This window comes from Hyperolius riggenbachi, chromosome 2 (assembly GCF_040937935.1).
Source record: "Hyperolius riggenbachi isolate aHypRig1 chromosome 2, aHypRig1.pri, whole genome shotgun sequence".
Taxonomy (NCBI): Eukaryota; Metazoa; Chordata; class Amphibia; order Anura; family Hyperoliidae; genus Hyperolius; species Hyperolius riggenbachi.
The window spans coordinates 273,380,201-273,400,599 of record NC_090647.1 but is presented as its reverse complement, the minus strand read 5'-3'; the positions used below and the strand labels follow the sequence as shown (position 1 = coordinate 273,400,599).

The 20,399-nt window shown below is 41.6% G+C and overlaps 1 protein-coding gene across 1 annotated transcript in view; it reads right to left on the bottom strand.

Annotated features, from left to right (window-relative positions):
* Positions 1–20,399, bottom strand: part of REPS2 (RALBP1 associated Eps domain containing 2) — a 211,682-nt gene that overhangs the window by 59,892 nt on the left and 131,391 nt on the right. The window contains exons 13-15 of the mRNA XM_068268694.1: positions 13,214–13,259; positions 9,684–9,820; positions 2,609–2,670 (exon numbers count right to left, since the gene is read on the bottom strand). Coding sequence (XP_068124795.1) covers positions 2,609–2,670; positions 9,684–9,820; positions 13,214–13,259 — 245 coding nt within the window. The remainder of the gene's footprint in view (positions 1–2,608; positions 2,671–9,683; positions 9,821–13,213; positions 13,260–20,399) is intronic.

The following is a 20,399-nucleotide window of genomic DNA, read 5'->3' as shown; positions in this document are numbered from 1 at the left end:
AAAGATACATTGATTTATTACAGAGACAGTGCAGTTAGGAAAGACTGCAGTAAGCCAGAGCAGATTAGAACAGGCATAGGAACTTATAGGATAGAAGAACTAAGGCTGAAAAATTTGTTACAGAGTCTCTTTAAGCTCATCCAGAGTGTTGGGTCTTGTGTTTCTCAACTTTCTCCTCATAATATCCCACAGATTCTCTATGGGGTTCAGGTCAGGAGAGTTGGCAGGCCAATTGAGTACAGTAATACCACGGTCAGTAAACCATTTACCAGTGGTTTTGGCACTGTGAGCAGGGGCCAGGTCGTGCTGAAAAATGAAATCTTCATCTCCATAAAGCTTTTCAGCAGATGGAAGCATGAAGTGCTCCAAAATCTCCTGATAGCTAGCTGCATTGACCCTGCCCTTGATAGAACACAGTGGACCAACACCAGCAGCTGACATGGCACCCTAGACCATCACTGACTGTGGGTACTTGACACTGGACTTCAGGCATTTTGGCATTTCCCTCTCCCTAGTCTTCCTCCAGACCCTGGCAGCTTGATTTCTGAATGACATGCAAAAGTTGCTTTCATCCGAAAAAAGTACTATGGACCACTGAGCAACAGTCCAGTGCTGCTTCTCTGTAGCCCAGGTCAGGCGCTTCTGCCGCTGTTTCTGGTTCAAAAGTGGCTTGACCTGGGGAATGCGGCACCTGTAGCCCATTTCCTGCACACGCCTGTACATGGTGGCTCTGGATGTTTCTACTCCAGACTCAGTCCACTGCTTCCGCAGATCCCCCAAGGTCTAGAATCGGTCCTTCTCCACAATCTTCCTCAGGGTCCGGTCACCTCTTCTCGTTGTGCAGCGTTTTCTGTCACACTTTTTCCTTCCCACAGACTTCCCACTGAGGTGCCTTGATACAGCACTCTGGGAACAGCCTATTTGTTCAGAAATTTTTTTCTGTGTCTTACCCTCTTGTTTGAGGGTGTCAATGATGGCCTTCTGGACAGCAGTCAGGTCAGCATTCTTACCTATGATTGCGGTTTTGAGTAATGAACCAGGCTGGGAGTTTTTAAAAGCCTCAGGAATCTTTTGCAGGTGTTTAGAGTTAATTAGTTGATTCAGATGATTAGGTTAATAGCTCGTTTTTAGAGGACCTTTTCATGATATGCTAATGTTTTGAGATAGGAATTTGGGGTTTTCATGAGCTGTATGCCAAAATCATCAATATTAAAAGAATAAAAGGCTTGAACTACTTCAGTTGTGTGTAATGAATCTAAAATATATGAAAGTCTAATGTTGATCAGTACATTACAGAAAATAATGAACTTTATCACAATATGCTAATTTTTTGAGAAGGACCTGTATATTATTTTGAAATAAAGGTGTGTTTTTTCTGTTTTGTGGTTGTTGTTTTTTTTTGTACCCAATCAATAATTACAAGCCCTTATTTGCAAAAATAACAGTAATATGCCCTCATGACATACATAGTAGAAAGATGAGTCCCTAATGTAACTATTTACGTATTTTCTTTTAAAATTTAAATGCTGACACTTTTCTTTACTGGTGTACTGGTGTATTTTGGTAACGAGGGGGTGGGGTGGGGAATAGAGCAGTGGAGGGGGTAAGGGGGGGGGGGGGGTTAATTTATTTTATATAGTCTAAAATATGTATTTTTTACCCCTAGATATACCCCCCCCCCCCCCACACACACACACGTACACACACACACACACACACACACACACTATTCTGTGTGCTCTGAACAGAGTTTAAAGCACACAGGCAGTGTTGTTACAGGAAAGGTCATTGGCTTTTTGTTGAAACCATGATCTTTCCCTCACAGTCACTTTGATGGGCTCAGGGAATAAATGTTCCTATTCACCAATCAAAGAACAGGGCAAGCAGGACATTTTAATACTCCCAATGGTCCTGTAGTGATTAAACCTTAAAGTGTCACACCTATCATAACTTAGGTACACCTCAAGTTTTCCATAGTTTAAGCCCTAAATACTGACCCACTGGCAACCCCCCACCCCCTTCCCGCAACAATTAAACTCATTAAGACTAAACTCATCAAAACTAAAACTTTTTTTTCCTAGAACTGTGATCATTATTGAAGATGAGTTTTAAAACTGCTTTCTGTAATTAAAGGGATACTGTAGGGGGGTCGGGGGAAAATGAGTTGAACTTACCCGGGGCTTCTAATGGTCCCCCGCAGACATCCTGTGTTGGCGCAGCCACTCGCCGATGCTCCGGCCCCGCCTCCAGTTCACTTCTGGAATTTCTGACTTTAAAGTCAGAAAACCACTGCGCCTGCGTTGCCATGTCCTTGCTCCCGCTGATGTCCCCAGGAGTGTACTGCGCAGACACAGACCATACTGGGCCTGCGCTGTGCGCTCTTGGTGACATCAGCGGGATCGAGGACACGGCAATGCAGGCGCAGTGGTTTTCTGACTTTAAAGTCAGAAATTCCAGAAGTGAACTGGAGGCGGGGCCGGAGCATCGGTGAGTGGCTGCGCCAACACAGTATGTCTGCGTGGGACCATTAGAAGCCCCGGGTAAGTTCAACTCATTTTCCCCCGACCCCCCCTACAGTATCCCTTTAATGTTTAACAGTATAATGTACCTGAGTCACAGAAGGTCTTGGTGGCAGAGCAGGCGGAGGCTGGATCCATCCAGCTCGAGGAGCTGCATAAAGCCAAACACAACATTAGATGCCGAAGAGCAATCAGTAAGATGTGTATCTGTATAAGAAAAGTGTCCATATACTTATTCTTAATTGTGCTTAAAGAGACACTGAAGTCTCTTAAAAATCCTTTTTTTTATCACAAAATATTGTTTAACATATTAGCCCTAACTAAACCCCCACATCCCCACCGCTGTACACTATCTAAATCCCCCCCTAACTCCCCCCTCCCTCTCCCCTGCAAAATCCACGATTTTCTTGGTTGCGGATTTTGCTGCTGTTGGAGGCAGAGCTATGAGCCGCAGCTCTGCCTCCATGCCCGTCTATCAGCGGCGGATCTCCGCCTCTCCTCCCGCCCCTCTCAGTGAAGGAAGACTGAGAGGGGCGGGCAGGGCTGCCACCAGAAATTTTGGGGCCCCTCACACATCTTTAGGCCTGGGCCCCCCGTCCCTGGGCCCAGCCACTGGTTGCTGTGCCCACCCACTAGCCACCCCACCCCTGTGTCCATGCGTGAAGTGCGCTACGGCAAAAAATGTGCATGGCTCCGATGCTAAAGAAAGCAGTATGCACAGCATGATGTGGCAAAAAGTGGGTGTGACCATGGCATGTTGTGGGTGGAGTTACCTCTTGTCCCTTCTGTCTCAGCTCGTTCCCCTGCCCAAGCCAGGTATAGGTGCCCCCAGTATAGGTATCCAGGCATAAGTGTACCCAGTATAGGTAGCCAGGTATAGGTTCCCCCATTATAAGTAGCCAGCTATAGGTAGTGCCCCAGTATAGGTAGCCAAGTATAGGTGGTGCCCCAGTATAGGTAGCCAGGTATAGGTGGTCCCCCAGTATAGGTAGCTAGGTATAGGTGGTTCCAGTTCCAGTATAGGTTACCAGGTATAGGTGGTGGGCCAGTATAGGTAGCCTGTAGCCAGATATAGGTGGTGCCCCAGTATAGAAAGTGTGCTCACTCATCTGCTCCCCACGTTCAAGCACTGATGTCACTCTTCTCTCAGTGCTGGAACGCGGTGTGCTGGTTAGTGAGCCACAGGCCCACAGCCAGCACATGCGGTCCTTCTAGTGCTTTGGGGGGGCCCATAGCCCCCAGAAGCCCAGGGCCCCTCACTGCAGTGTCAGTTGTCCCCCCCTGATGGCTGCCCTGGGGGCGGGGGAGAGGCAGAGATCCAGGCTGATAGATGCACTGAGAGGCAGAGCTGCGGCTCATAGCTCTGCCTCTCACGGAAGTGCTGCCCGGATTGCCCCCCAGCGAGTTAGGGGGGATTTAGATAGTGTACAGCGGCAGGAATGCAGCGGTTTAGTTAGGGCTAACATGTTAAACAATATTTTGAGATAAAAAAAATTTTTTTAAAAAGACTTCAGAGTCTCTTTAAATATGTCTTTAACTGAGGCCCCAATGAAAAATGCAATGTATTTACTTTGTTTACTTTACCCATCTTCAGCATGCAAGCATGTCAATCCCATTATGCATGTTATGCAATGTTACTCTCGCTGTGCTTCTAATAATTGTAAACTACCTACTGTATATACACTCGTATATTAGCCAATTCTGTCTAAACAAATCATGATATTTGACAATTCAATGTGAAATTATTTGACACGGAACAAGTATAATTATGTTAATTAAGACCCTCCCCCTCCCCCCACCCACCCAAAAAGAGAGAGAGAAAAAGAAAATGTAAACAATGACAGCATTACAGCCATGTTTCTCCATAGAAGATATGGCTACTTTCTGTCCCCCATAACAAAGATATCTATATTTTCACTCCATACCAAGTTCTGCCACATTCTCCACTGGCTGTCTTGCATACCTGTTTTTATTTCCCACTGACTGTCTTGTGTATCTGTTCCCATTGCCCACTGGCTGTCTTGCATACCTGTTTTTATTTCCCACTGACTGTCTTGTGTATCTGTTCCCATTGCCCACTGGCTGTCTTGTGTATCTATTCCTATTCCCCACTAGCTGTCTTGTGTATCTGTTCCCATTCCCCACTGGCTGTCTTGTGTGTCTATTCCCATTCCCTATTGGTCTTCTTGTGTATCTGTTCCCATTTCCCACTGGCTATCTTGTGTGTCTATTCCCATCCCCATTGGTCTTCTTGTGTGTCTATACCCATTCCCCATTGGTCTTCTTGTGTGTCTATACCCATTCCCCATTGGTCTTCTTGTGTATTTGTTCCCATTTCCCACTGGCTGTCTTGTGTATCTGTTCCCATTCCCCACTGGCTGTCTTGTGTATCTGTTCCCATTCCCCACTGGCTGTCTTGTGTGTCTGTTCCCATTCCCCACTGGCTGTCTTGTGTGTCTATTCTATTCCCCACTGGCTGTCTTGTGTATCTATTCCTATTCCCCACTGGTTGTCTTGTGTATCTATTCCTATTCCCCACTGGCTGTCTTGTGTATCTATTCCTTTTCCCCACTGGCTGTCTTGTGTGTCTGTTCCCATTCCCCACTGGCTGTCTTGTGTATCTTTTCCCATTCCCCACTGGCTGTCTTGTGTGTCTATTCTATTCCCCACTGGTTGTCTTGTGTATCTGTTCCCATTTCCCACTGGCTGTCTTGTGTATCTATTCCTATTCCCCACTGGCTGTCTTGTGTATCTGTTCCCATTGCCCACTGGCTGTCTTGTGTATCTGTTCCCATTGCCCACTGGCTGTCTTGAGTATCTGTTCCCATTGCCCACTGGCTGTCTTGTGTATCTGTACCCATTCCCCACTGGCTGTCTTGTGTATCTATTCCTATTCCCCACTGGTTGTCTTGTGTATCTATTCCTATTCCCCACTGGCTGTCTTGTGTATCTATTCCTATTCCCCACTGGCTGTCTTGTGTGTCTGTTCCCATTCCCCACTGGCTGTCTTGTGTATCTTTTCCCATTCCCCACTGGCTGTCTTGTGTGTCTATTCTATTCCCCACTGGTTGTCTTGTGTATCTGTTCCCATTTCCCACTGGCTGTCTTGTGTATCTATTCCTATTCCCCACTGGCTGTCTTGTGTATCTGTTCCCATTGCCCACTGGCTGTCTTGTGTATCTGTTCCCATTGCCCACTGGCTGTCTTGAGTATCTGTTCCCATTGCCCACTGGCTGTCTTGTGTATCTGTACCCATTCCCCACTGGCTGTCTTGTGTGTCTATTCTATTCCCCACTGGTTGTCTTGTGTATCTGTTCCCATTTCCCACTGGCTGTCTTGTGTATCTATTCCTATTCCCCACTGGCTGTCTTGTGTATCTGTTCCCATTGCCCACTGGCTGTCTTGTGTATCTGTTCCCATTGCCCACTGGCTGTCTTGAGTATCTGTTCCCATTGCCCACTGGCTGTCTTGTGTATCTGTTCCCATTGCCCACTGGCTGTCTTGTGTATCTGTTCCTATTGCCCTCTGACTGTCTTGTGTATCTGTACCCATTTCCCACTGGCTGTCTTGTGTATCTGTTCCCATTTCCCACTGGCTGTTTTGTGTATCTGTTGCTATTTCCCACGGACTTAATTCCGTAATAGTCAGCAAAACTAGTCAGAATTAATGTTGGGGAAAGTATGGTATTGTTTCACTATTTATTTGTAGCTCCTAATTTTACAGACTGTACTGCAAATGTAAAATGCATAATTAAATATTAATGTTCCTTTCCATTTTGAGATTGCAGAGAACCGAGCTATAATGTAATAAGATTGTGCTGTGTTAGGCGTATAGGATTACATTTAAGATCTTTAATTACATTTTAACATCTATAACACCTATTTCGCACAAACTGTACATTTATACATATGACTCTTTTTCATTTACCAATTATAAATGTCTAGAGTAGCAGTGACATGGAAGACAATAAAGGGAACCTAAGGTGAGAGTGATCTGGAGGCTGCCATATTTATTTCCTTTTAAACAATACCAGTTGCCTGGCAGTGCTCCTGATCCTGTGTCTCTAATACTTTTTGCCATAGACCCTGAACAAGCATATGCAGATCAGGTACTCTGACTCAGCCGATTCACTGTTTTACTGGATTAGCTATATGCTTTTTCCAGGGTTTTTACTCAGACACTACATATGCTAGAAGATTAACAGGACTGCCAGGCAACTGGCATTGTTTACAAGGAAATAAATATGGCAGCCTCCATATCACTCTCACTTTGGGATCCCTTTAATGTTGGAGACAGAAAACAACTGTAAACAGTTTTAAAAAAACATCAAAAATTTCCACTTTAGAAAGTAAATTTCACTTCAATTTCCCATAGTGTTTTCTTCTTTTTTTGTCCATTTTATTAGTATTGTTTACATTCTAATCAGCTCAAGCTCAATTATTATAGCCTTTCCCATCAATGTAGAGCTTTCATAAAAATAAGTAAAGTCTGGTATTATATTTGTTTAACTAAGTTACTGTCAATGATGAAAGTGACTAGCCCTGCTCTAAAGTTACAGGTCTAATATATGTATGCCTTATAGCTGCAAGGAAAGTAATTTATAATAGGTGCTTTTACCCCCACCTTACCACAAGTCTGAGACGTACAAGAGGAACTGCTTCATTTGATAAGCTTGGAAAACCAGATGCCCCCATGCCCAAAGAGCATAGTACTAAAACGTTTTTCACCCTTTTCCACTTCCAGAACTTAAAAATGAATGGATCCTTTCTTCATACTTCATGGAATGCCACAGAATATTTGAAAGGACTGTGGGAAATCCAGATGTTTTTTGAACCCTTATACTTTTTTTCCCCCCTAGGACAGAAAGGTGGGAATTCCATGACAGGGAAGGCGAGAAGCTACTTTCTATCGTTTCTCCTGTCCTGTGTGATCCCAGACCAACAGGCACACTATTTGATATGGTGTTTATTTTACTGTCATATATACACCGTCAGCTTTTTCTGTATAAAAATAAAAAGTTAATAAAATATTTTTGAAACATTTTTTAAAAATAAATAATTGCTCACAGCATAAAAACCCTCACAGATATTCTAAACACTTCTCCATATTCTACAATGATTTGTATTGGTGTCGCCACTACAGAGATTTCACCTCACTTCCTGTCCTAAGTGACAGTGGGAAATATTAATCAAAAACAGTGCAAGGGGAACAGGAGTGAATGAGGTGCAAAACTTATGCAGAAGTGGATCAGTTGCTCTGAGCAGGACATCAGCTTCATTTTTGCACTAAATCTGTTCCAGTTTTCTTGATCTAGTGTTGAAATTTGCTTCAGTGTGGCTAGGTCAGAAGGTGAAGGGAAATCTCCCCAGAAAGAGGCATCCCTGGATCCCAGAAACAGTACAAAGGTCCCTGAGGCTAGTAAAGGAAATAAATGCAGATGAGAGGGGGGGGAGGAAAGGTGGGAGAGGAACGGTATAGGGGTGAAACGTACATAACTTCCTCTGTCCTTTATCTCTAAATATAATGATACAAAAATGATTTGTAATGAATAACAAAAGGTAGTGTGAAATGGATATGAAAAACATGGACAGTCTCTTACCCAATTCAATCTAAATATAGCCTATTGTCATGGGATTTTCTATTCAATGCATTTGCATTATTCAATATGGATCTCTTTTGCTTCTCAGCCCTGTCTAATTATGTTAATTGAAGGTGAATTAGTGCTAACTACTGATTTCTGCAGAGTAAATTACAGTGTAATTTTGTCTGGCTGCTGGAAATAAGAATTTCTGTTAGCTAACAGTACAATTTGCTGTGATCGGGATTGCTTTTGCAGAGACAAAGCGCTCCAGATCCATCAGTGGCTCAAGGCAATTTCAATAACAACATGAAATAGAAAACGTACAGGTGGACTTGGGCTTATGTGCGCCTTTCTCTACCACAGGATTCAACTTTCTCAGAGTAGCTAAAAACACACAGCAGTGCGCATGTAAACGTTCAACAAGCTAACATGGAGCACAGCAATAACATAGCATAGCCAAGTTCAACAAGGGGGGAAAGGGCCAATCAATGACTTCCCTGAATCAGCACAATGAATGAATGAGTCACCCAGAATCCTGAGAAAAGGTAGGTGGAATAACTGTTCAAAACAATTCTATTCTGCGTTATCTTTGTCCTAAATAACTGTACTAAGCGGTCAAAAATTGTATTTATAGTTCCCCTAAGAAACTCCTTCAACCAGATGTTCAAGTACTACATACTTGGGTTGGATAGCCTGATACAGGCCACACTGTAAGCCAGTTAATCACTGCTTGGGGCAGTATTTGCAGAAAAAATGAAAAAAAAAATTGGTTTTAATTTTTGATGACTTGCGAATCCTGTTTAGAATAGATGGATACCAGACCCATTCCACTAAGGCCCATGGAGGGCACTGACCATTCACCTTCTGTAAAGTTTAATACTCCACTCTGTTGGGTTTGTGCCTGGCATATATTCTGAGCCTGATAAAAATGAATTCAATGTATTAATACTTTATGTATATATGTACAGTCATGAGGAATGATATGTAAAGTTTATTGACTGTTTAATAAAGATGTTATTTTTTGACAGCTATGTGTCACATGATAATACAACTTGAATTGCACTTTACTGAGGCTGTCCTATTAATCTGTGCCAAGGGCATAACTAAAAATCACTGGGCCCCCCTGCAAAACTTTGGATGGGCCCACCATCACCAACCCCTCCCACCCACTCTACTTCCTTATTAGCTCAGGAAGTAGAGTAAGGCTCTGCAGAGGAGAGCAGACCTCCATCGCATGGAACGCGGAAGAGGTGAGTCCGAATTCCCTGTCCACTGCTACTGCTGTCATTGGTGGAGGGAGGAGCGCTGAAGAAAGGGGTGCTCGAGGTGAGGAGTCAGGCTTCCCTCTCCACCACTGTGTGCCCGCTGCTCCCTCTTGCTGCGCTGTGCCCCCTCCCCCCTAAAATCGGCCCTGGGGGGGCCCAGAGCCAAGGGCTTCTCCTCCTAAGGGCCCCACTGTGGCTGCATCCCTTGCAGAGGCTATTGTTATGCCCCTGATCTGTGAATTTAGTACCCATATTTAAATTCCATTCTTTATAAGACATTACACTTTGGTTGTAGTAGTTTCTTAAGTGTATTATAACCTGGAGAATGCTGCTGGATGATTCTGTTCAAGTCCAATGATGAAGCTCTAGAATGTGTTTTCTGCGGTCTTGGAGGTGGTGTGGGAGGTTCTTCTGTTTTCTTCATAGTGCCCTCTATAGAGGTACTGGAGTAAGACCTGAAAAGACAGGAGTCATTTGAACATAAAGAAAGATCTTTTCAGAAGAAGACACCTTCCTATAATTAAAATAATAGTGGTCCTTTAAAGAGGAAATTCAGTCAGAACAAACATACTGTGATTAACCACTTCACTTCACAACTGAGGGGTTTTACCCCTTGAGCACCAGAGCAATTTTCACCTTTCAGCGCTCCTTCCATTCATTCGTCTATAACTTTATCATTACTTATCACAATGGAATGAACTATATCTTGTATTTTTCGCCACCAATTAGGCTTTCTTTAGGTGGGACATTATGCCATGAATTATTTTATTCTAAATGTATTTTAATGGGAAAATAGGAAAAAATGTGGGGAAAAAATTATTATTTTTCAGTTTTCTGCCTTTACAGTTTTTAAATAATGCATGCTACTGTAATTAAAACCCATGAAATGTATTTGCCCATTTGTCCCGGTTATAAAACCGTTTAAATTATGTCCCTATCACAATGTTTGGCGCCAATATTTTATTTGGATTTTATTTGGAAATAAAGGTGCATTATTTTTTTATTTGGTTTTTTTTTTTTTATTACAAAAAAAAATTTGGGGAGTGTGGGAGGTAATGAGTTAAATTTTAGTGTATAACTAATGTATTTGTATATGAAAAATGCTTTAGGGTGTAGTTTTACTATTTGGCCACAAGATGGCCACAGTAACTTTTTGTTTATGCACCCTGCAAGCGTCCAGAAGGACGCTTGCAGGAAGTGTTATGAGGCTGGGAAACTTTTTTTTTTCACAATGATCCCGCTGCTTCTCGTAGAAGCAGGTGATCATTGCGGGGGCTTGGATCAACAAACAGGAACGGTTTTTCCCATTCATTGATCTCCGGGCAAGCGGGCGGCGATGTGCACGAGCGCGGGGGCACGCGGACGAGCGAGCGGGAGCGCGGACAGCGGCGGGAGCGGCGTCAGGTGCGGATTTCTTCGTCCCTGGTGTTAACAGGGTGGAAAAAGGGACGGAGAAATCCGCACCGCTGGGGGTAAAGTGGTTAAGATATATTAGTTATGTTAATTAAAATAGATAGGTAATATAATCTCTTACCCACCCTGTTTTAAAAGAACAGGCAAATGTTTGTGATTTCATGGGGGCAGACATCTTTTTGGTTGAAAGGAGGTGACAGGGAGCATGAGACACAGTTTATTTATTCATTTATTGTATTTATAAAGCGCCAACATTTTACGAAGCGCTGACCAACTGTCCTATGTCCTGATCACCCCTCCCAGCTGCGCGCGTTAGGCTTCAAATCTCAAATTCAAAAAGAAAAAAAAATGTTTGCGCCAAAACAGCAGAAGGAGAACAACATCCGAAATCCCATCATGCTTTGCACAGCATCAGGGGAAAAATGCCTGGGCAGATTTCTTTGATGGGGTGGAGCTTAGCTTCTGTGCAGCTAAAAATGAAGCTGGGTAAGAATAACAAAGTTCTGATGCTGTGAAACTGTTAAAGAAACACCAAGCCTTTTCAGTGCTGCTGAGTAGATATTTAGTCTGGAGGTTCACTTTAAAGTCTGGATAAGAACAGAAGCATATCGTGTGAGAAAACGCGGAAAAGCCGAAAAAAGAGAACAGGGCGGCGGATTCCGCGTCCGCCGCGGCGGTTTGCACGCATAGGCCTGCTTCTGTCTGTACTGCTGAACGCGGAGAAAACGCCGCACGCTCGGACAGCGGTGCGACAGATTCCGCATCCAAAACAGCAGAGGCATTACAACACATGTCTGGTGTGGCTGGGACTGATAGTCCACACAGATTCAGAAGGATGCATGCGCGCGCGGAGAGGCAGAGCATTTATGACAGCCAGAGGGATGTCAGCTGACCAGGCCGGTCAGCTGACAATTCTTTCAGGTTTCATTGGTCCAGCACTTAGGGGAGGTGCAGGAGAGCGCTGGTGTATATATACTGGGTGCTGGTCATTTCTCTGGTGTCTGGCGTTGCGATCACTACGTGGTAGCACTCAGACCTTGTCAGTATCTGTGTTATATTAGACCAGTTTCCAAGGTGTTGATGATCAAGGAACTCACACCTTAGTCTAGGAATTCTGTTATTATCTGTGTTATTATGTAGACCAGTTCCTAGGTGTTGATGATCAAGGACCTCACACCTTAGTCTAGGGAAAACTTTATGTGCTAGCTCTCAGACCTTAGCTAGATCCGACAGTGTGCCAGAACCGGCTGGAGCTGGGAATCCACACTGAGTCAGATTCTTGATAGCTTAAAGTACTAATTGCATTGTTTATCTGTTATGACCTTCTGCTTTCCTGACCATTCTTCTGATCTCTGATTTTGTACCTTGTCATTCTGATACTCTGTTGCCAAACTCTGCTAGCCTGAGGATTCTGCATCTGTCTTCTGTCTCTGTACTTGATCTGTCCATGTGTTAACGACCTGGCCTGCCCGACCTCAAGAACTATCTCTCCTGTTAGGAGATAGTTCAAAGATCTGTCAGTGACACTCCCTCATTGGTGTCACTCACGTTCTGTCCTTCCCCTCTCAGCCTGACTCCTCCCTGCGGAGAGTTCAGACTAACGGAAGGAACTTGTTGCGGAGCAGTACTCCTTATTGCTCTAGCACCTGATCCTCAGGTGCGGTCCTCAAAGTATTACTGTTGCACCAATACACTCTCATCACTCAGGTGTCCAGAGGTTAGAGATATATCTGATTATCGGTGATACTGCAGATCATCAATAATCGGGTATATATCTGTATTCTCGGTGATACTGCAGATCACCGGTAATCAGACCCTCTCTGTGTTACACCGATTGTTACATATAGTAATTATGCTAGGGAGATTTCTACAGTGCAGATACAGAAAAAAACAGTGTCCAAAGTAAATTAAACAAACCAGACTGCCTGTGATTGCTACATCACTGACCCTTTAATTGCAAGCTACATGAATCCCTTCTATGTTTTTATCCCACGCTAGAAGAAAACGTGATGTAGACAGTCAGGTGCTGCACGTGCACGGAGAAGAGGTGCTTATGCTGACTATGCGGAAAGTATATTTAGCCTGATCTGTACCAGAAGACCTACTACAGCTGTACAAGACACTGCACAGAAAACGACAGAGTCTACATATGAAACAATGAAAATAATATCAGTCACTCAGCATACTTTTAACTATACAATACAATTCACATAAGATTTGCACATGAGATGATGGTTCTAATTTGGTTTTATTAAACACTGGATATTTGTTATATAAGCAACATTACATACACTTGAGAAATATTTTTATTGCCGTTTATGAATATGAAGCAAGCCTTGTGTAAGTAAACACCATAAAAAGCCATAACTGCATCCTGCAGACCTGCGATTGAACGTGTTATGATAATGATGATAATTATAGCGTTCAAATGTTACCTAGATCTTGGCCTTATTTTTGGTGTGTAGGAATCCAGATGAACGCCTGATGGGAGGGAAATGTAAACAAATACAATTTGAGTTTATTACTCGCATACAAGAAATATTATCAATTCATTATGAACTCTATTGTAAATGTTTTCCTCATTATATCAGTTTGCTGATCTGCAATGCTTTCCTTACAAAGTATCAAGACTCATCTCATTAAGTGTCACTATAGTAAAACATATGTGCTTCAAGTCATAATGGAGCTCTAGGTTAAAATAAAGGCAATCTGCTGCCATCATTTTCATTATGAATATGACTCATCACAACCTTATGTACTCAGGGTTTACTGAAGAGCTAATAACATCTGCAGTGTAATGATAAGAGGCCGATAGCATAGAATCAATTTAATACTCTAAAAACAGAGGAAACTGGTTAAAAGCACATAATCTTGAAAATGGGGTAACGGAAGTATATTGCATTATTTATTGAGACCCCATTTTAAGACAAATAAGCACATTTAAGTATACGTACACTAACTCTTCAAAGAAGATCTAAAGAGAAAGATATCTATCCCAGGGCTTCCCAACCCTGTCCTCAAGTACCAACAATAGTGCATGTTGTGCAGGAAACCGCAGGTGGGGTAATTGGTGTCTCAGTAGAACTAATTATCTACATGCACTGTTGGTGGTAGGACAGGGCTGCGAAGCCCTGATCTACCCTTTCATAGTTATTTTCAGCTAATAAATAAAATAAATAGTACATGACTATGTTCTAGCCTGTATTGCTTCTCTCCAAGGACCTCCTATCAATCCTTTACCCACTAAGTATCTCTTTCTCATGATTTGGTACACATTGTACTGTTGTACACCCTTCATTTTCTTTATTTATTGTTTTTTCTTATTCTTTCTTGTGCCTGAATGTAATTGATTATTTGTCATTGGTCCCTCCAAGATGGTCTCCATCCTTCAATTGAGGAGTCATATTGGGGAGTCTTAAAGCCTCTTTTTTTTAATGGGGGGCATCCAAATGTCCACCTCTTCCTAGGTAAAAGGGATCATTTCTGACCTCCTGCCTATTCACGCTAAAGGGTTAAGTAAAAAAAAAATTTGACTTTTTGACATTAACCTCCCCAGCGTTATGGACAGAAATGTCCGTTCAAAAAAACATTCTGTGAACAGTATAAACATGCATACACATCAATACTCTCCTGCACTGTATACTAGACCCTTGCTTGACACATTTTGGCAAGTTACAGGAAAAAAAAAGTTTTAAAAATAAATTTTATCACTGTTTGCACAGAAATCCTGGGGAAATTGAACGCTGGGGAGGTTAAAGTTGTTTAAAAAAAATATAAAACTCCTTTTTCTCCTTTTTTTTAATCTGCACAATTCTATTTTTATCTGTATATTTGTTTCTTCAGAATACTTTTTCATTCTGTATACCTCTATCTTCCCAAGTCATCCACTTCCATACAGCAAAAAACAAAGCAAGCGCTCACCAACATGGGCTGCAACTGAATGACTCATCACCTCATATGCACCGCTTATATAGCTCAAATACACAGATGTCCTAGGACATCTGCTCTGGAGATTTACCTCAACGTTGGTGCAGATGTCCAGTATATTATATTTTTGCATGCAAAACTATGATGGAAGCTAAAATTTCTCCATAGACCAGTATTGCATTGTTTGGATGCGGGCGTACATTTCAGTCCAGGGGGGGCGGTGTGCGCCACAGCGATTAACCATTCAATTGTACAGTATTGGGTCAGGGATGCGCAGCCTTCTACCTCATCTACTTCCATATACTATTTTTCTTGTTTATTTTTTTTATAGTGTTTCTGTCTTCTTTCTTCTATTGCTCTTCTACAGCTCACACTTTTGGGTTTTTGCCATTGCTCACCTAATGCTTTGGGGATTGTGGCAGTAGTAGATTGAGGGATCGGAATGTTCATTTTCTCCAGGAAGAGTTTAAAGACAAGGGCCCATATGCAATTCACTTATTCACCCGAGTTTTCTCCTAGGTGATATTTTTTCATCTTCTATTTAAAATAACTTTCAAGCACTCTGCAAATGAAAAAGTACCAAAAAAGTAGGAGTATAAGTACTATCAAAATTATTTTTAGTTTTTTCTCGCTTGTCGGAGTCTTAAAAGACATTTTATTGACAGGTTTGAAAATATCACGTAGGAGAAATCTCAGGAGAAAAACTTAATTGCATATGGGCCATAGGATCAGCATGACAACCAGGTAAATAAGATGGCTAGAAGCAACCAGCAATGGCAGCATATTTTCTGGTGACAGGAACATTTGTGGAGTATATAAAAGTTGTTTTATAAGGAGGAACTATCGGCAAAAACAGTTTTTTTCAGTTCTGGATTGAGGAGGAAAATGTTAGCTCCTCTTCCAAATCATTCTTTCTGATTGATGCCCTGCTTGTGTGATGTCCTGTTACTGTTTGCATGCATTATCATTTATGCCCAAAACAAAAGGTGAGAAAAAAACTATTTGGTTGGAAAATACAGTATTTAGCAATAAAACCTGATGGACCTCTCAAACAAATACCGTAAGTAAAATCCTTTTATAGCAGATGGTATTTCTCCACACTTCTCAATAGCATCCCCTATCAGCACTAGAAGTGAAGTGAGGGTAAAGCTCATCAAAACAAACAGAAATAAAACCCAGCGGTTTCAACTCTATGCCTGGTACACACCACGCAATTTCCCAACAGATAGACGGGTCGAATAGATAATTTCACACAGGTTTGATCAATTATCTGATTGCTTCTATACAAAAGCAATCATAAAAATTATGGGAAATCAGATCAGACCTGTCGGAAATTATCTATTTGACCCGTCTAGTTGACAGGAAATTGCATAGTGTGTACCAGGCATTACACTCTAGCCAAAACTAAAAGAATGAAAAGTTTATTGTGGTGTTCCATAAATCCGATTGTATTGCTAGAGAATACAGGGTCACGTCTGACCAGCATAAGATTTAGAGAACATGAGGTAATCCTCTAGGTAGGCAAAGAGTTGTAATTCGTGCTAGCTTATCTGAATCTAAAAAATGAATTAGCACAAGAATTAGTGCACACAGTTAATCTTCTTACGGTGAAGATATTTCCCACCCGCAGAATGAAACAGAAGTAATTACAATTGCCATAGGCCTGACCTATTTTCTACATGTGCTGAAATTGCTGCTTATTACAAGCTTTGCTGGGGCATACATTGGCAGGCAACAGACTTCAGTTAATTACTCTGCAGTCTGAAGTTAAAAAAGATTTTCTGACATTAGTCATTATTGTTCCTCAGTATGCCCTTTCTGAGAGCCGAGTATGAATGCACACATGTGAACTGGCATTATGTGTTAAGTAGATTATACACCATGCTGACATTCCTCCCCAGCATTCACCTCTAAATGTATGATATGATCTTCAAGTCACTTTGTTCTGCTCCAGCTATGTCTCTCGGAGCTGTAATAACATTTAGTAATTCATGTATTTTTCAAAAGTCCATTTATATTGCTTTTTTGTGGTAAAGCTAACCATTAACATTAGCTTGTAAACATACATGAACAATATGACTGGTGCACACATGTACAATGTTCAAATGTGAATGTAAGACCCCAAACAAAATGCGGGTTTAAATGAGCTAGCTTCAAGTATTAAAATTGTATGTTTATTCATGACATCACAGATAGCATATAATAGTATATGTCCAAAAAATCAGCAGGGTGGTTTTAATAAAAAACACCTGATGTGCGTTTCACAGCCCAAATTGCCGCTTCATCAGAGGCTAGATACACACTTCGCAGAACATGTGACAGCCGTACTAAACATATTTGTAAACTGTCCAGTGAGGACCTCACATCAGAAATACACAGACCTGGATTTTGTGTGTGAAAGATAAATGTCACCTGTGTAATGCCTTTGCTGCCAAGTAGTGATGGTCAAGTAGATGCAAATAACTTCAAGTTGATGCAAATTTATGCAAATTTTTACACAAATGTATGCAGCTTGAAAATGAACCAATCAAATCCTGGTGAGGTGATGAATTTGATTGGTTCATTTACAAGTTGCATAAAAATGTGCATATATTTGCATCAACTCAAAGTTATTTGCATCTACTTGACCATCGCTACTGCATTGTACCCTCTCCCCAGATCTCTTGCCTTCATGATATCGTTGGAGACAGTGGAGTATGGCTAGTACTTACTTTAGCATTTTCAGCTCTCTCCCTGTGTTTGTGTCTTCGAGGAGCTACAGACTCCTCCTTTAATCCCAAAACAAAAAATTTTCTCCAGACTTTGCTGGGAACATTAGTTCATGAGCCCTGCTAGTTAATGATGTGGCTTTTTTGATAAAATTTTTAAAGCGATGTGGAAAAAGAGTCAGCACTATAAAAATGGATAATAAAGTTAAAGTACAATGGCTTCAATTCATCAAGCATTACCGCATTCGGTAATGCTGAAAACAGCTGACTTAACGAAGCACTTTAGAAAATGTTAATTCATCAAAGCTGTTACCGAATGAGAAGCTGAAATGACACAGCAATGAGATAAATTACCGACATGTGCTCAACAAATGTTAATTCATCAAGGTTCCCACATTCGCTAACACATTCGGTGTTTATCTCAAGCTCTCCCCTGTCGTTACAGGCTTCGAAAGCCTTCTGTGTGAATGTTTTCATGATTAGCAGGAGCAGGCAGCCAATAGAAACAGCCCCTGTTCTCCTGCAAGTGCCGCTGATAGGTCACACAGGCTTCTCCACACAAGCTTTCAGACCCCCCAAGCAGTGAGCAGAGAGAACGGGTCAAAATATATCCCCAGATTCCCTTCGGTGGTGTAACCCTTTCAGGCCCTGTTTGATAATGCAAAGATGCTGGTGGTGAAATCACCAAGCATGGCATTTGTAATGTCTCCAGGAAGTTCATCTACGTTGTGGCAAATAAATAAAATGTTAAGAAAGACTGATCGACAGATTCAGAGCAGCAGAGGCAGTATAAATAACAGTAACTATAACACCTTTACATCACAAAGGGATGTCTGGATGCCTTCTATTGTTATCAGCTTGTAACAACACACGGACATTCCAAGCTGCTCTGCACCACTCTGCAGTTATCGAACAGCCTTTGATGAATTGAAGCCTAGTAGTTCGGTAACTTAACGAACCTCTACCGCACATGGGAAAATATTGATGAATTAGCACAGTGAAGTGTAAAATACCGAATGCGGTATTTTAAGGACTGAGGTTTTGTTATCGAACACCCTTTGATGAATTGAAGCCTAAGTCTGCAGCTTATAATAATGCTGCACTATATTTATGTTTTGCTGTAGCTAAGCAATAGCTATGAAACCTATCCCAGGAATTTGTTGCTGTCTTGGTTCTCACCACTCTTTGTAACTCTACGCCTGAAAACCAATAAGATGACTTCTGTTATGACCGATGTCCTGGGTTATCCTTGGCTGGTGAGAAAGTTTAGGCTGGGGAAGGCCTTTAATGTCCATGTACTGTAATACCAATAGCATTGTTCTCTGTATCAGACACTGTTCAGATACAGAGCACAGCCAAAGAAGCAATACAAAGAAACGTGGCTGCAGCTGACCAATGTGTGTCCTGATTGACTAACATTGCGCAGGTCAATGTGTACATTTCTAGAAACACACTGCATGTTCTGCATAGTAATAACAGCATCTGTTGCATCACTTTGCAACTGCTGAGGCGTCAACTGTTCATAGACTGAATCACACCTTACAATGTGCAACATAGTGTCCATTACAACGCAATGCAATGTGTGAACGTACTAATAATCTGCTTGCTTTTAAAAAGACTGGACAAAAACAAATGGCTTCAAATTCTGCTCCTCTTCTAATAAGCCTTGCACAGCTAGGCTGACAGCTCCGTGTAATGTACAGCTTGATTGGTTCACACAAGTCGGTGTGCGGTATTCAGAGAAATGAAACTGACATGAAGATAGATTCAGGGAATAAACTTGCTGCAATTAAACATTCTTTACTGAATAAACAAATGGCTTAAATCCTCATTTTTTTGTTATTATTATTGCCCAATGTCCTGCTGCGAATAAGAGTAAAAGACGTGGTACAATTTTTCTTTTTTTTTAGATTAGATAATTTAGTTCAATTATTCCGTTAAATCAAATATAAAGATTTTTCCAGCACGTCCAATCTGATTTTTCTCGAAAAAAAGGGATAATCGTTCAAATTTCTTGATCGAAAAAAAAAAATACTTACAACTTTCATTTGAATCGATCATTTAGATTGAATAAATGGGATAATCGAATGTTTTTATTGTACCATGTATGGCCACCATTAGAGTAAAAACTTCTTGTCACTGAGCATGGAAATCTTGGTACAGACTGAACCAAGTGACAACTGAACTCAAATAGAGCTTATTTTTTGTGAACATTTACAAATCCTTTGTTGTAGTGACATATGAGGTTCTGCAGACACAATTGACGTAGGCACCTAGAAGTATAGGTATGATCCAACTGCCCTTGCAGCCCAGTGAGACCAGCACACTGACAAAAACTGAACAATGAACATGCAACCCAACTCTGCCAAGAGTGTATGTAATCAATATAGAGGAGAGAGGGATAATAATGTCTGGCAATAGTCTCTCAATCAAAAGAAATAATGTTCACTAAAGGAAAATCAATCAGGATGGTTTCTTTACCTCCAAGAAGATATGGGCTGGGATGGTGAGGGATACAGTGACATAAAGCTGGCTATTCGCTAGTAAATCAGGCGAACAACTGATATCTCTCTTGCAACACTACTGCCTTTTAAATCTAGCAGGAATCTGATCTAAAGCCATGTGCTGCCCCACCACTGCTGGCTTTGTTTTGCTTGATAGAGTGCAAAACCTTGCATCCTGCTGCGCATACAGCCTCTCCCCGCTGCTGCCCACTCAATCACAAAAAGAACAGACTTTCCTGATCAATATTTGATTAATATAACAATTGAACATCAATTAAGAAGACCTTGAATTTTCACAGGCTGTTGTTAAGGTTATTGAGATATAGCATCTTAACTACTATAATTGTTTTAGAGCATATTACCTTGTCCAAACTAACAACAAAATGTTGGATTGGCTAGCAATCATCTATCTATACATAGGTTAACAATATAAAACTGTTAACCTCTCTAGACACTATTTAATAAATTAACCTCAGTGATGC